General features: G+C 40.8%; 1 protein-coding gene across 1 annotated transcript; it reads right to left on the bottom strand.

The window, feature by feature from the left end:
* Positions 1-13738: 13738 nt before the first annotated feature.
* Positions 13739-15917, bottom strand: LOC121512980 (glycogen synthase kinase binding protein). The gene has a single exon (XM_041792425.1). The coding sequence runs from the start codon at positions 15821-15823 to the stop codon at positions 15320-15322; it is 504 nt and encodes a 167-aa protein (XP_041648359.1). The 5' UTR covers positions 15824-15917; the 3' UTR covers positions 13739-15319.
* Positions 15918-18250: the final 2333 nt, after the last annotated feature.

Below are 18250 nucleotides of genomic sequence, written 5' to 3'. Positions count from 1 at the left end.
TTTCAAACTCTATGAACTCCAAAACTTTGAATAGAAACACACCAAAAAATGCTGCTGGGATTGAAGTTACTTATGTCCGCCATCTCCTGGTGTAAAGTGGTAACAGCGCAGACCTCCGCCATTAGCCCTATCCCCCAATAGTGAAGAATCCTTTAAAAACATTCCTGGATCCAGACAGTGATCCAGATCAGTCCCAAAATCTAATCAGTTCTTCCTTATGCCATTTCTGACATTTCCTGAAAATTTCATCAAAATCTGTCTGTGACTTTTGAGTTATGTTGCTAACAAACACACCAACAAACAAACTGTGTGGATCACATAACCTCCTTGGTGGAGGTAATTAAGATATTGCCACCTCACATTAAACTACAGCATCTGAGGAGTATTAGCAATCATAGAGCTGGAACCTGCCCTGGTTTTCAAGCCTGTACTACTCTGTTTATGATATGAGAGACTGCCCACTCCTGCAAGGGACCAACTTAGTGGACGACTTCACTCATGGTGCAGAAGTGTTTAACAACAACTTACCCAAAACATGCTAATAGCCCTTAATGCAATGTGCAATAATGGGCGGTGCTCAACGAGCATTTGACACCATCCACTGTTGAGTGTTGGGCACCGCCCATTTTCAAGCTGTCGTCCAATCAGAAATTTGGTCTATGTCATAACATCATCCTCACTCATTGATCAGCGTCATCACATCCGCTTCCAAGAAACAGGAAGTAAACGGTACGCTATGAAAATAATTACAAATGGAAATTACTCTTTTAAAGAAAACATCCAGATTTATGTTTTTTTTAAATATTCATGGGTATAAATCATGTTTTTGTTGCTGTCATCACTGTGTTTTTCTGTGCTATTTTCCTACTACCCCGCTGTTTTAGATAGGATGGTTAAAACAGCCTTGAGCTCTGCATTGGAATCCCAGTCATGATCAGTGTACAACAGGCAACATCCAAAAACATCTGAAAGATCTAAAACACACCTAAACACTCTGCATAAAGGCATGGTTTAAAAAAAAACAGATTTGAAATAGCAGTGGGCGGAGCTTGGACCTACAGTGTTAGATTAATATTGGAAGATCAACATTGCCAGATAACTCCAACACTGAGGGACATTTCCTCTGAATGGAGTTAGAATTACACTTAGAGGGTAAAAATCAACACTGAGAACTCAGCACTCCAGTTTGTGCTGTGTAGAAACCCTGTCTTGTCCATTTCTCTGGACCTGAGCTGGTCTGAGATAGACTGACCTAAAGTGAAAATGGCTAAGTCCACATGTAAAGATTGTTTATCATCATAGGTGGGCTTTACCCTGCTCTAAATCCAACTATCAGCCATGTTTGTGCTGCTGTTTCACTTTAATGACAAACTTCACCCTGTGTGTTTGACTGTTTCACCTCTGAACGTGTTAGAAATTAAACTTCTTACAACCTGACCGTGTTCATGAGATTTACTAGAAGAGCTGGAGGACATGAACTCTGATGACCTGACTAAATTACTGTGGAATGGGTTCAGGTGTGTACAGGAGTCCTCTGCAGACTGGTGATGAGCTCTATTCTGGTCTGACACTGCCCCCTAGTGGTCCTCTTCAATCATTACACTGCAGACATTAGCAAGAGAAGCTGGTTAACCAGGAGCAGGGGTGTCAAACTCAAGGCCTGGGGGCCAAATCTGGCCTGTGGAACAGTTAAATCCGGCCCACAAGATTATATGATATTTTTATTAGAACTGCCCCACCAGCCTGAGGTCTGCAGATTTCCTCCAGTATAAAAATGTAAACTTATCCTTGATGATTTAGAATATTCTTGTTGAGTCATAAAAATAAGAAAAAGTAAACTGTAAAAATAATTTGATAAAAAAATCAGGAATGTAGGAAAGAAACTTTCAATTTTGTATCTCACAGCTATGACCAAAAGTTGTGGTTTTAACTTTTTATTTCATAGTTTAACCTTTACTCTCACAACTTTTACTTTTTATCTCATATTTTCAGCTTTTGGATTCATAATTTTAAATTTTAAAATCCTATTTTTACCTTTTAAAATCATTATTTTAATTTTATCTCAGTTTTTGGACCTTTTAAAAACATGATTTTGACTTTTATCTCTTTTTTTCCACCTTTTCAACTTCTTTCACTTTAATGTCATTTTTTTTAACCTTAAAATGTCACGATTTTGAATTTTATTTTATATTTTGACATTTGAAACTCATGATTTCAATGCTCACCTCATATTTTGACTGTTAAGATTATTTTGACTTTAAATGTTATATTTTTACCTTTTGGATTCATAATTTTAAATTTTAAATCCTATTTTTACCTTTTTAAAATCATGATTTTCATTTTATCTCAGTTTTTGAGCCTTTTTAAAATCATGATTTTGACTTTTATCTCATGTTTTGACCCTTTTCAACTTCTAACTTTCAATTTTATATGTCTTTTTTTAACCTAAAAAACTCATGATTAATAATTTTATTTCATGTTTTGACATTTGAAACTCATGATTTCAATGTTTACCTCATATTTTGACTGTTAAAAATTATGATTTTGAATTTTATCTTAGTTTTTTTTACTTTGAAAATTAACAGTTTCAATATCAATATCAATTCAATTTCAATATCTTATATGTTGCCTTTTAAAAAGATTATTTTTACTTTAAATGTCATGTTTTTACCTTTTAAACTTATATGTTTGACATTTATCTCAGATTTTGAGTTTTTTACTTATCATATTCACCTTTTAATTGCAAAATCATTTATCATCAGTGCCAAGTTTTTTACCCCATAATTCAATTCTGGTGAAAATAAGGTTGACATTTAATGGTTGATTATCGACCCTGTTAGGCCCTCAGGTTATAGACCCAGGTTCTGCTGTGATTGAGTCTGACACCCCTGGTCTAGAGCAAATACTGGTGCATCTACAGACATTAGAATACCATAAAAAGTTCTTCTTTTTGCTGCGATTTAGCCCAAAAAGTGAAACTTTCATATATTCTAGAGTCATCTCATACAAGGTGAAATATTCCAAGGCTTTCTTTGGTTTAATCTCGATGATTACAGCTCACAAAAAATCTGAAACCCACTATCTCAAAATATTAGAATGTCAAAAAACATCAGTCCAAAAAAGGAATTATAATACAGAAATGTTGACCTTCTGGAAAATTCTGCTCATTTATCACTGAGTAATGTTGGATTTTGAACATTCCTGCATCTCTGCTGTCATGGAGGCGATCAGCCCGTGGTCCTGCTGGGGTGTTATCTCTGATAGCAGCCTCCAGTTCACCTGGATTGTTGAGTCTGGTGTCTCTCGTCTTGACATTTCCCCACCTGTCAGCTGTTATTAGTAAATATGATCCATGATAAACTAATATTCATCAGTCCCATCCTGATTAATCTGCAGTTTCCTGTGTCAGCATTCTACTTCAGGCTCTTGGAAATGAAATTTTGCCCTCCTGAGAGTGAAAACTAAAGGCCAGTTTCCTGCACAGGGTTTCCACCTTTTAGGGTGCAGCATATTATCCTCAGATCAGTGATGGACAACAGGACAGCCCCAGAAATATGGAGCTAAACATCACAACTACCTCCCTGTGGCTGGCTGCAGTAGGGACTGATCCCACTGTTAATGCCTACAATACCTACAGGCCTTTTGTCACTCTTAAATGTTTCAGATCATCAGACTAATTTCAGTATTACAGAAGAATAACCTGAGTAAATACAAAATGCAGTTTTTAAATGATGATTCAATTTATCAGACCTACCTGGTTCTATCTGAAAAAGTCAATGCCCCCCCTCTCTTTGTGAAATCATGAATTAACAGTGATTACCTACATTTTTGGAAAGCTATGTCCAAGTTTAACTATCCACACTCAGACCTGATTACTGCCAGACCTGTTGAATCCAGAAATCCATCAGACAGAACCGGTCTGACAAAGAGAAGCAGGCTAGACTCCAACACATCATGGAACCACCTGAAGAAATTCAAGAACAGATGAGAAACAAAGTGATTGACATCTGTCAGTCTGGATAGGGTTAAAAGGACATTTCTAAGGCTTTAGGACTCCAGCGAACCACGGTGAGAGCCATTACCCACAAATGGAGAAAACAGTGAACAGTGGTGAACCTTCCCAGGAGTGGCCGGCCTACCAAAATGACTCCAAGAGAACATGGACGACTCATCCAGGAGGCCCCAGAAGAACCCAGAACAACATCTAAAGACCTGCAGGCCTCACTGACTCAGTTAAGGTCAGAGTTCATGACTCAACCATAACAAAGAGACTGGGCAACAATGGCATCATGGGAGAGTTCCAAGACCAAAACCACTGCTGACCAAAAAGAACACAAAGGCTCGTCTCACATTTGACTAAAAGCATCCTGATGATCCCTAAGACTTCTGGGAAAATATTCAGAGGACTGACGAGACAAAAGGGGAACTTTCTGGAAGGTGTGTGCCCTGCTCCATCTGGAGTCAAACTAACACAGCATTTCATCAAAAGGACATCAGACCAACAGTCAAACATGGTGGTGGCAGTGTGATGTCTGGACCAGGACCTGGACCACTTCCTGTTATTGATGTGTTACACCCCCCCAGGTGGGAGCCATTTTCCAATAAGGGGTAAGTGAAATAAAATAGTTTTGATTTTCCCTCTCAGACACAAACCAAAAGCCCTGAAACAAAATGATCTCTTTTTCCTTAAACTCAAACACAAATAGAGAGCGCCAACTGATGGGGTTGACCCTCACACACTCAAAACCCAACCCAAACTGAACAGCAGCCTGTTCCCTATATAGCCTCCCAGTCCTGCAGATTACCAACAGCTCTCAGCTGGGAGCAGCCACCTCAGGTGCACCAAGTTTGCCTAAACGAGCAGGGTGAATTTTCACTGGGTTTTTGTGGGGAAAAAAGTAATCTAGTTTCTTAAAAATCGAAGAATTCATAACAGATGGAACCATGAATTCTGCCCTCTTCCAGCAAATCCTAAAGGAGAATGTCAGACCATCAGTTCAGGACCTCAGGCTCAAGCACACTTGGGTTATGAAGCAGGACGATGATCCCAAACACACCAGCAAGTCCACCTCTGAATGGACTAAAAACTAAATTAAGGTTCTGGAGTGGTCTAGTCAAAGTCTGGGCTTAAATCTGATTGAGATGCTGTGGCATGAGCTTAAACAGGCCCATCATGCAGAAAAACCTTCCAATGTGGCTGAATTAAAACTGCTCTGCAAAGAAGAGTGGGACAACATTCCTCCACAGTGATGTAAAAAACTCACTGACAGTTATTACAAACGTTTGCAGCTGTTGTTGCCAAGGATGGAACATCCACTTAGGTTTAAGAGCCACATACACACAAAGTAAAAATACTAATAAAACAAAAAATTGATTAGAAAAAAGTATTACTTTAGTTTATCTGTGTTTGGCCCCTGCAGTGTCTGTTGAGACTAAATCTGGCCTTCATACGTGTTGATGACCTCTGATGTGATGAACAGGCCTCAGAGGCCTCCTTCAGTAACCAATTAGCTGACATCCCCTGAGCTTTGTTCAGAATTTTCTAGTCTGTGGTCGAGACCCAACAGTCAGACTAAACTCTGCACGATCGGGCCCTCCAGTCAGCTGTGGGATGCCCTTCCTGACCACCTGAGGGCGCCACAGCCAGTTAAAAATTCCATAAAAGGACTATAGAGCTTTGTTTAAAAAGCAAACCCATGACTCTGTTTGCATTTACTCGTCTCATGCCTCCTTGATTGTTCTGTTTGCTTTACTGTTTTCACTCTTTAAATATTATTCTTAATGTCTGCCTGATGGCTGCTCTTTGACCTTTATGGTTATGTTTATTTATTCTACAGCTCTTTGAGATTTTTTGAAGTGTGTTACAAATAAACTGTATAATCATACCCCCATCCTTTTCTAAATTTCAGTTGACTACACCTGCAGTCCTGCAGAGACGCTCTGGTTCTGGTTTGTGGAGATCATCACTGTTTAAGATGACGTAACTCGATTTGCGAGCAGAGACGGAGAGAGTTATCTGTTTTTGGTGGAAATGAGAGAGAGTGCATAGATACATCTGCAGCTTTTCTATTTTTATCCTGTGTTTGTGTTTCTGGTTGCGTCAGGATGCAGTGAAGCTCTGAGTGGGAGGGCGACCTGAAGAATAAAGCTGCCACCCACACTCCAGAGCTCATTCACACAGTCAGGAACGTTTCTGTCTCTGATTCACACTGCAGCACTCAAACTCTCCTCAAACCTGCAGAACAACGTCACTTATTTAGGACGGGTAAACAGCAGGACAGAGGACAGCCTACTGCACATCTTTTAATACAAAGTTTAAAAAAGGTACATTCAAGGATGGCTCTCTGGCTCTGTAAGCTTCTCCTTCAGTAATACAGTGTTAGTTTTAGCAAGTCTGCACCCAATGGCAGTTTTGTCATTAGCCTGGGGCCTCATATAGCTATTAAAGGTGGGCATAAAATAAAAGATGTCTTAAATGACTGTCTGTGATGAAGACATGTACTTGAAAGGTGCAAAGAGCGACTAAGGCTCCGTCCACACGGAGACGAAAACAATATATATTGCCGTTTCGTTTTGAAAAAGTTTTCCGTAAAGACGAGATCGTTTCAGGAAATATCCGTGTAACCACGGAACCGCTGAAAACGACTGAAAATGCTGTAGTGCATATGCCAAGCCTGTATGTGATGCTGCCACAGAAATGCATTAAAAGAGAGAGGAACACAGAAAACTGCCCCAAACTTTTTTCCAGTTGCCTTCCTGGTTGTTCTCTGCGTTGGATTTAAAAACATATGGTGTATGGGTTTCACAGTGGTGGTAATGGAGCATCAGATGTTGCTGTAAAAGCCATAATAAGCTCAGTCACTTCTGCAGCACGAGCACAACCCTGTAGTCCGCTATTGTTTTGGCCGGACCCGCACAGGCGGCTTATGAGAGCTACCCTGTGTGTGATGTAATCATTTCAAGAAAGATGCGGATAGCCGTCCACCTGGAGACAAAACGGTAGTCATTTCAGGATTTATGCACTCTGGCACCCTTTTTCAAAAAGTATCGTTTACAGTCACCCAACTTCCGCTTCCGTGTGGATGAAACGCCGATACCACAAAGACTTTAGTGTATACTCCTGAATTTGTCTCCGCGTGGACGAGGCCTAAACTAGCATAAAATAGATTTTGATTATCCAAAAAAGTCCCCAACCACAAGGCCCAAGCCCCATGAAAAGCCCCAAAAGGTCTTCACACCAAGCCACTTGAAGCACAGTGAAACCATGAATTTGTGGTATAAAGTAAATCAGACTGTTAAGTGCCAGGAAAATGGATATTTCATCAATAGTGAGCATCTCTTGTGTCTGTCTCTGCCATAAAAATGCCGTTATTAGTACCATTTTTAAGCCTGTTTTGAGGTCTTTATGCAGGGCCGCCCCTGGCCAAAGTGAGGCCCTTAGCGGACTCTGATATGAGGCCCCACAACACTGCAATCCCCCACCCCCACCCCCCGACCACCACTGCCTCAACATGCTCATTTAACAATATTTATGCAAAATTATCTCAAAAATAACTATAAGAAATAATATTACATTAATAATTAATACAAAGTCTTTGCAATTTAACCTGAGTTAGATGCATATAAGAGACAACGTTCTTAACTGTAATTGAGTCATCATCAAGGATAACATACCAAAAACTACCACAGACCTGTCTTTAAGCAAAACTAATAATTTTAATCTGAAAAAAGTCACAAAAATTTTCATGCTTTTAATGATCACATTCCTTGTTGCAATAATAAAAATAATGTTGATTTCCATCTGTCCTTTTTTAAAGGGGCTCTATGCAAGATTTAGAAAAATATCAGTGTAGCGACACCGCCGGCCATTAGGCGAACTACAACAACATTGTGTTGCTTGTCCACGACGGCGTGCTCCTTGCTCATGAACGAGCCTCCGGTTTATCAGCTGATACACACGCAGACCAAGGTGATTTACCGGCATCATGTATACAGAGGAGGTAAGTGAATTAACACTTAAAAGTTCCACCAACTAAAAATGGAAATTAATAAAGTATATTTGAACCTCTAGTGCGGACACGGCACAAAATTACATATTGGTTCATATGAGGCGATTAAAAAAGGACGATATTTTCGGGACCATTTCTACGAATGAACAACTACGCTACTTAGTGCAGCACTGATCAAATTTATTGTCTTTTTACGTGTGTAATATGTACAGTGTATTGAATGGGACGCGTTTTAGAGCAGAAGCAACAGGGCCAACATTGCTTAGCTCTGATAATGGTGCCTCAACCACGGATATCAGATAGCTGACATCATGTGTTGAAGATATTTTATGAACTCAGTATCAAAAAATAAACTCAGTAAGTTGAGTCCAGTGCCAGGAAGCAAGAAAAAGATGCAATATTATCCAGAAAACACTGAGCAATGTGACATTCTCGTTGTTTGGATAGCATCTTTGCAAACAAGCTAACGTGATGTAGCATATGGTTTATACAATATAAAACACTGCATTGTATTTCATGGTCCAGAGTGATGCTTTACCTTTTCAACAGAAAGACGGCCATCTCTGGATCGGTATTTATCCCTAGCGCCGAGTGAAGCTCCCCCAATTTCTCAAATGCTCCACCGATATTTATCCTCGATCTCCCCGTGTCGGCCACACTGTCTTTTAGCTTGACGGGCTTCAGCAGGTAAAACTATCTTAGTGTTTTTTTATGTTTTCGTGGAGTTTGTGTGGGTGTCTGGGCTGAGCTAGCCAGTTACTCGTGGAAGCAGCCTTCTCCATTCAACACGCCGTTGTCAGGTATAAACAGAGCAAGGGGGTGCACGCATTACGTAGTACCTGATGTCACTTCGGTTGAGATTTCACGGAAAATTCGGCCCGGATTCTTCACAGAGAAATGACTCCACAGGCTTATAGAGGCAAACAAGGAAGACATAAAGAGCCTCATTCTTCACATCGGGATAAAGTGCGCACCATTATATACTCAAAAGTGGGAAGTTTTAAAGCAAAAATCTTACACAGAGCCCCTTTAACTCTTTGGACGCAACAGTTTTTTCAAGAAAATATTCAATTGTGATATCAAGATTTCAAAAGGCTGTAGCTTGAAAGTGGTCAGAGATAAAGGCATACTGTAAATGAGAAAAATCTTCAGTATGACCCAAAGTTTGTGGTGGGAGTAAATTCACTCGTCTAATTTGCATATTCTGAAGTCTCCAGGCGGCCTCCACCGCCACTGCTTCTACCACATCTGCCCCTACCTCCACTGTGTTTTTTTTATTCCCACTACCTCCGTCAATATTCGTGTTTTGACCGCCCCTGCAACCCCCACCATGTCCCCACCCCGGCTACCGTGAGGAAAAGCATCTGCTTCGGTACGTGCTGCTGGTGGACTCTCATGGCACACAGAGTCACTGTGGCTCTGATGCACCGCTATTACCGGATGACTGAACGTCATCGTCACAGGGGTGAATAGTCCACTATTCCTCCCAGCATTGTGAGTATTCTCACTACAATTTGCTCTCATTCTCTCTTTTACACTCCGACTACAACCACTTCTACCGTTTCCTCGTCTCCTCGACTGGAAGTGCGTCTTCAAACACTCTCTCTCCAAAACTTTGAATAGAAACACAGTCACAAATGCTGCTGGGATTGAAGTTACTCATGCTCTCCTGGTGTAAAGTGGTAACAATATTAGGTACCATATCTGCAGCTACAGCCTGTTTAATTCAGCAATGTTGCTTGTGGCAATTTTGCAACTTTGTCGCTTAAAGGGTTAATTAATGGGTTAATTATTTTCATCATAAAATAACTCAATTTTATAAGCGATCTGTTTTATTGGGGTCCTCTCCTCAAAATTAAACTAGCATAAACCATCTTGCCCCCTCACCTTCCCTCACACAGCAGCTAATCCATTTTTCTTTTTTCTCTCCGTCACTGGCTTTCTTCTTCAGTGTTATCAGTATCCTGTTTTTTTTTTAAATCACCGTCAAACATACATTGTCTCTACTCATTTATACCAACGATATGATTTTAAAACAGCTGATCTGCGTGAGGAAGTCGACGGCGTCAAGAAATTCCTGATCAGAATCAACGCAGGAACTTTATTAAGTTTTATCATAAATTCACAAACTAAACGATGGTAGAAGTTGATGTTAAACAAGAGAGGTTGCAGAATAACAGGGGAATTTAAGGGACAGACGTGATGAAAATTTCTGTGCTGCAAATAGGAGTGAGGGAGGGAGAGTGAGTGGACACTGCACGCACTTAATCGGTCATTGATGGCACCGATTTCCAAAAAAAGATAGCTTTGGGCTTAATTTACTAATGTGTGACGGCCAGGTAAATATGTTTGGTCAACACTGTACATGCATTACCATGATCATATTTATCATACAAACAACGGACTGTTGCTCAGAGAGAGGGAGAAGAATAAAACACTCAAAGTAAGGCCCCCCACGATGATGAGGACCTATGCGTAGAGGCAGGGGTGGGCCTGTCTTTATGACTCATGGGCACAAGTTTCAGATGAGCTCCAGACTCGTGTGCCCTACTGAGAGGAAAAGTGCTCGTTGAAGACAGCCCCCGTGGTAATGAAGGCCCTCTGATTTGTTATATAACCCTCCACATGGCCCTTGGCTGCCACCACAACCCAAACCTTCAACAGACCCAGGCGTCAGGTAGTGACATTGCTGATGTTATACTCTACCTCCAACCCCCCTACCCAACCACAGAGACTGATGAGAGCACCACATCGCTGCAGGCGTTAAGTATGAACCTCCTTTCATCCAATTGGAGCCCCCCCCCCTCATACCAGCTCTCAACAGCCAAAACACTAACACTCACTCACAGGACGTCTTTGTGCTGCAGCATTATTATGTAAAAAAGCCCCACAAACTGAAAGGAACACAACTATTCCTGGATACCAAAACTCCGGATGAGAAAAGACACAAGGTGCAAGGAGACTGCATAAAACAATGAAAGACAGCATACTATAAATCTGTTTATAAAACTAGAAACTGCTGTTCCTGTCGCTCTTTGAAGCCGCCTGGTCGTATCGATCATGCATGGGAGCATGGAGCAATCTAAACCAGCAGATTTCCGTTTAGATTAAAACTGGAATCTGCTGGTTGTAATCTAACCATCAGATTAAAACCAGCTAACCAGCTGGTTTTAATCTGTGGCCGGATTCTGGATTCAGGTCTAACCTGGGGGCCTAACAGGGTCAACATTTAACCATAAACTGTCAACCCTCATTTCAGCACAAATAAAATATAAAAAAAATGTTGCCTCTTCAACCCAATTTTTGCCATCCTTTAACCCATTTTAACGACTTTTCCTGCATGTTTTATCTCCTTTGTGCCACTCTTTTATCCATTTTTGTTCTATTTTTGCTACTCTTTAACCCCCTTCATTACATTTTTTGAACTCTTTTTGCAACTTTTAAACCAATTTTTGCCACTTTTTTTTCCCTATTTTTGACAGTTTTTGCCTCTTTAACCCAGTTTATGCCATTCTTTAACCCATTTAAATCACTTTACCTGCATGTTTTATCCCCTTTTTGCCACTCTTATCTAGTTTTGCCACTTTTTAACCCCTTTTCATTACTTTTTTTTTCACTATTTTTTGTAATTTGTAACCAATTCTTGCCCCTTTTCCTATGTTACCATTTTTTGGGCCACATTTTATCCTCTTTTCACAACTTTTTCTACTATTTTTTGTCACTTTGTGCCAATCCACAGCCTATTTTGCCACTTATCACCTGTTTTTGCTACTCTCTAGCGTTTTTTCACCACTTTATCTGGTCATTTTATCAGAACTTCTGCCAACTTTAACCCCTACATATGTAATTATGACAGTAAATCTCAGTAAAAACAGTTCAGATGTTAAGTCATTCTAAAACTACTTCAATATTAATTGTTTGTGAGGTTGGATATAACAGCTGCAGAGATTTAAAGCCAAAGGATACTCTTAAAACCACATCTTCCTTTTCTCCTTTTCTGGATTTAATTATCCTTGGGGGGCCAGACAGGAAGCTTTGACTCCCGGGCCGCCAGTTGATGATCAGTGCTGTAAAATGATGGTAATATTTTAATTAGACATGGGTTCTGTGTAACTTGATATTTAGATTTGATCTTAGGTGTGCCTTGGCCAAAAAAGTATGAAAACCGTTGCTCTATTAATGCATTTGATTGACTATAAAGCACTGATCATCAACTGGCGGCCCGGGGGCCATATCAGGTTACAAATGACCAAAAAAAGTGCCAAAAAAGTCATGAAAAGGGGTAAAAAAGTGACGAAAATAGATAAGAGTGGCAAAAAGGGGATAAAACATGCAGGTAAAGTGGTTTAAATGGGTTAAAGAATGGCATAAATCGGGTTAAAGAGGCATACAGTATCAAAAAAAGGGAAAAAAGTGGCAAAAATTGGTTTTAAAGTTGGAAAAAGTGTTAAAAAATGCAATGAAAGGGGGTTAAAGAGTAGCAAAAATAGAAGAAAAGGGGCAAAATTGGATAAGAGTTGCAAAAAGTTTTTAAAAAATGCAGGAAAAGTGTTTTAAATTGGTTAAATAGTGGCAAAAATTGGTTCTAAAGTTACAAAAATTGTTGAAAAAAAAATTAAATGAAATGCAGCATGAAAGGAAAAGGGGTTAAAAAGTGGCAAAAATGGGTAAGAGTGGAACAAAGGAGATAAAACATGCAGGAAAGGTGGTTAAAATGGGTTCAAATCTTGCAAAAAAAAAAAATTGGGTGAAAGGGGCAACAAGTATCAAAAAGGGGTTAAAGTGTCAAAAAGGAGCTAATACTAGTACTATAGACCCATTCTCTAGGAGTTTCGGCACCCTGTTGTCAGGCCTGTCTCCTTGTGGCCTTCTGCATTACAGATAACAGGGATAGATCTCACTGTTAATGACTAAAAATGTCCTGCATTTTGAAAGAAAATACCAATACTACAACAATAATATTTCAATCAGACCAAAATCTTTATTTCATTTTGTTTAGGTGAAAGTCCGGCCCCCAGAGTTTCTGTCACTACAAAATCTGGCCCTTGTGCAGATGTACTTGATGACCCCTGCCATAAAGGCTCTAATTTACTGGGTTAATCTTTTCTATTTGTTAACAGTGCTTATTATTTGAAGATATCTCTGTGTCTGTGTTACCTCTGGTAAGAAAGGGTTGCACAAAGAGAAGTATTTTGACAGATATCTATTATTAGAGGCAGAGTTGTGTTTTATTAATGGGGTGTGTTGACCTGTTGTGATCATCTGAAGGCCAAACACCCAAACAGGGAGCATAAACATGATGTCAGCTGCTGCCGTCAGCTCCATCTGCTGCTGCTGCTGTGACAGATGACGACAGTCAGACACGCTCAGTAGCCGAGCAGCGACAGCAGAGGGAGCTGCCATAAACAATGTCTGCGTGTGTTTGCAGGACCTTGACTGGCTCACAGCTCGGCCTGAGTCCACCGGAGCAAAACATGTTTTTCACCGCTGGTGTCATGCCTGCCCGCTGTGATCCACCAGGGGTGGAGGGGTGAGGAGGAGGGGTGTATTTATAGGCTGATAATGAGCATGTGTCCTTCACGACCATGTCGGCCACACTCATAGGCCCAGAGGAAGCACGAGCAGCTCACATTAGCATATGTAGGACAAGAAAAACTCTTGTCAAAACAACACAGAAGTTTCTAGAAAGGCTACAGCTTCACTCAGCAGGAATAAAACTCCACAGAAGTTTCTGGAAAAACAAAAATGAGTTTATTAAGACAACAATAAAGAACCCTGAAAACTCAGGAACATTATCAGATACTTCGTTACGAAGCAATCGTGGTGATTTTTCTTTACACAGAGAAGAAACACTTAAAAAAAACACAGACGGAACTCCCCCGTCGGAATTCCAAAAAGGTGAAAGCACCACAAAAGTTTTGTCACGTGACAGCCGACCTTTTCCCCCCAAAGCATTGCAAACAAAGTGTTACACATCACCCAAAGCCCTGTGGGAAAAGGGCGTGTTTTCTCTGCTTTCCCATGCCCCCACTTCTCCACGTTTGATGTCCATGATCCCCAACACAGAAAGACATATTATGAGAGAAATGTGGAGCTGCCGTGGACAGAGGTGCAGCGAGTTGTCCTGAGAGAACACAGGATGAATTTAGGCGGCATTTAAAGGGCAAAATATCAAATAATTGTTTACTCTCATTTTTCTGGTTTATGCTGGGTGTGCTGATGGCTGTTAAGGGACAACTCACTGACAAACCTCGCTTGAAATGAGAGAAAAGAGGGAGCAATTCCTTTCTATTCTCTTAACTAAGGTTGTCAAGTTAGTACACTTAAAGATACCAAAAGAAATCTGATTATTTTGATACCTCTTTGCTACCATGGCAAGAAAAACAGAAGTCAAAGGAAATCAATGTTGTTTTCCACTATCAGAAAGTGCAGGCAGACTTCTGCATACATGTTAAATACTGAAATGTTGCTGAGTGCAATTCAGACAGTGCTTGATTGTGCATTTGCTGGATGCACTCCTCTCCTGTAAGCCTGTCTTCTAATAAGGGATTTTTAGTACCTCTAGACGCTAAAAATAGCAGAGACTGTATTGTTTGTCACGTGGTATCAAAAGGGTATCAATGGATCGACAACCTTAGCCCATACAGCATCAGATTGTAAACAAAAATGGGCTACTAGACCACCCAACCCCCATTTTAATGGTCTGCTAAAGCAGGGAATGGCTAGCAATGAGCAAACCCCCCTCCCCTAGAACACATGAACAAATCCCAGGATGCAGTGGTAAATAAGAAATGAATAAGCCAGCACTTCCTGCCCTCCATTAGTCAGAAAAGAAAACCTATTGTTCCGGAATCACAGGACTCCATTTTCCACCTTAATAAATCAGCCTTGTGTTGTTATTTTCGCATTCAAACACCGCAGCTTGCTAGCACTGGCTTTCACTGGGTGAAAATCTCCCTTTCTGCTCATGAAAAAGGTCGTTAAAGTGGCTCAAACCTCGTCGGTAGCCCGGACGTCTGACCCCACAAGGAGACATTCAAACATAAACAACACGGCTCATTAGCCGGGTGGCTAGTCAGCTAGCTTTGCTAACTGCTCGCGAGGATACACAGATACATACACGTAGACGTAGCGGTCATGGCGGCATCTACGGGTACAATCTATGGCCAGACAATTCGATGAAAAACTGATGAAATTAGAAAACATAGCTACCAGTCCTGTGAAATATTATTCTAAACAGTCCGCGTGAACAGTCCCAAGTGTCGTATCCACCCAGGAGCGTGTGTTCGTCCCCCGGTTCCGTTACGTTATCAGCACGGCACGTTGTCTGCCGCCTTGGGGAAATCTCCACAGTCTGCGGCGGAGAACTGCAGCCTCCTCACGGCCTCTTTAATCAGGTTCCCGGATAAAATTAGTTCCTGAAGGAGGCGGTGTGGGTCATCCTCCTCTACGGTGATTCTCTTTTTGTTCCACGGTTTGATTTGGTCCCAGTCCTGCTCACCGTTAGACCCGGGTATGTTATACGGGCTCGCCCTGCTGCTCCCCCGGTGTCCTTTGCTCCTGAGCCGCATGCAGCAGCCGCTCCGCGTCTGCGCCGAAGCTCCAGTGCCGCCGGCCGGTTTGACCCCGGTGTTTGTGCCGCCGGTGAGCCCGTGCAGACACGACATTGACACGGACACGGTCTTCTGATGGCCGCCGCTGTTGTTGTGGAGCTGCAGCGCCTCGCCGATTTTCGTCACCAGCGCGTCTACTTCTTTGGAGTCGACGGTGACGGACTGTTCCAGAAAGATGTAGTTCTCTTTCCGACACGGCATGATGGCGGAGAATCTGTCGGTTGATTTTTGTCGGTGTTTTGTTGTTGGTAATGAATGAGAGCCGCCGGGCTGCTCCTTGCTCTCACCACGCCGCTCGGCAGTATCCAACAACCCGAGTCGATTTGTAAACAATGGATGACGCGTACTGGACTGTACCAACTCTCCTGCTACAGGGAGGGGGGGACTGTTAATCAAAATAAATCCCCTACCCAAACACGATTCACAAAATCATCAACTTCACGACTGTTTCTAACAATAATATTTGTCATCTACACGTATAAATTGCAAACGATAAATATAAACGATTCTTAAGTGTTAAAACCGTTAATATGATTTCCCGCTTCAACCTGATCCCTCTGCTCCTTTGGACTGCTCCCTTCAAATGGACATTACATAACTCCAACTGTCTGCTGCTGTCTGTCCAGGCAAAACAAACAAAGCACATTTTCTACACAAAACTAAGCGATTAAATTGCAGTGCAAATGATCAATTTTCAAACAAGATCTGACGACATTTATTTTATAAAGCTAAAATCAAGTATCACTGCAAAAAAACAATAAATCTTTGCATAACCATGATCCAGACGAAACCAAATCCAGCCTTGCACCAAATACCTTTTCATTCTGCATTTTAGCTTTATTTGAAATTTAAAATACACCTTAATGACTTCATATTTGGTAATGTTACAAGACTGGTGTTTTCATCTTAAAAAGATAGTGTCCTACATTTTTACAGTTATACAATCAACAAATGAATACCAACAAATGCATGACTTTTTTTTATAGATATAAACCCCATTATACCTCTCATTTCTTATTTCTGACATTTAATTGCAGCCTCAGAAATCTGCACTAATTCCTATCATCTGTTAATATCAAGACTCATGTCTTCATTGTGCTTAGACAGTATCCCACATTTGCAGAAAGAGAAGAATCAGTGGTCCTGTTTATTGGGATTTATGTCCCACATTCTGTTACGATTAATACTCTTGGAAAATCAGTGTTTATGCACCAACAATGCACCAACAAATAACACAGTCTCAGGTCAGGCACTGCTGTTTCTCGTAGAAAATTAAGACAACCATTTAGAACAATTTCAAGTGTGACATTATTTACCCAGTATCCTCCTATCATGGTTTCTCTTAATGGTGATGTTTTGTAACTCGGTGTCATTATCATTGCTGAAATAAAGGCTCATAAATTAAAAGGTAAAAATACTTTCTTCGTATGGAGTCACAATATCAATCTGTCTAAGCCAGTCAAAAATATGTATAATTTTTGTACTTTAGTATTCATATTTCTTGTTTATTCATGCTTTTGTCTTCTATCCTAATGCGTATATTCTGTGTCAGAGCAATTGCAGCCAATTTCTCTCAAGAATGAATGAGGCATTTCTGGTTCTGAATGCCAAGAGAGCTCCATGTTTGGTCACAGTAGCAATAAAACAAACTGTGTGATTGCATGACCAAGCCTTAGCAGTAGGAGCAGAGTTAAGAGTCTTACTATCTTATCTAACTGAAGGCAGACTCATATTCTCTCATATCTCTGCTCATGCATTGATGAAGTACAATCCTGAAGCTGCTCAGACATTATAATGTTGTCTCTCCCAGACAGCAAACCCACTGTAAATACATGTAGATAGTAGTGTGTGATGGCATCCAGCATGTGCACAGTGACAATAGGAAAGCGGGGCGGGTGTGTGAGTGCGTGGGAGAACATGGTGTTCATTTCTGTTTCTGAGAAACAGCAGCCCAGCTAAACCTGATGCTCCAGTCAAAGAGAGAGTCCTCATGACCATATAAGGCGCTACTATCACTGCAGCCACGTGGTACGCGAGCCAATCGGAGGGCTCGGCTGAGGTTTCCTGTGTGTGTCAATGGCAGGCGTGCAGTCATACTGGAATCCAGGGAGGTTGTGGCAGTTAGGAGTGATACCAAAATGTGAAACCAAAGATAAACACTCATGACTTCCTGAATCATAAAGCAAACAGGGCTTGAATTACTTCTCCCAGTCAAAATAAACACACCGGAGCAGCAAATAAAATTCCTTTTCTTACTCATTTCACATGTTTACTACAGATATTTTCACACTGAGGTATTAAAACCATTGGTACATTTATAAATAAGATATGATAATATGATAATTCACATAGCAGGGGTGTCTTTGGCTTCTATTTTATTTCTGTCATCTCTATTTGTCTGGCAGTAAAAGTGTTAAATTAATCTTTATTATTAAATCAAACTTGAGTCAACAGCTGTTTTAGAAATGTACTCCTGTCCAGGCGACAGAAAAATGCTTGGAGTTGTAATGACACCAGAGTTTGAAACTTAAAATTCTATTAGGACTGAAGTTTAGAGGTCCACAGATCAGGAAGTTCCTGTTGAAGGGCGTCACTTGTTGTTGCTGAATGAATCCTTTACCCGGAGAT

The sequence above is a fragment of the Cheilinus undulatus genome, linkage group 8 (assembly GCF_018320785.1).
Source record: "Cheilinus undulatus linkage group 8, ASM1832078v1, whole genome shotgun sequence".
In the NCBI taxonomy this organism is placed as follows: Eukaryota; Metazoa; Chordata; class Actinopteri; order Labriformes; family Labridae; genus Cheilinus; species Cheilinus undulatus.
Note: the sequence above shows the minus strand (reverse complement) of the source record. Positions and strands in the feature narration are given on the sequence as shown.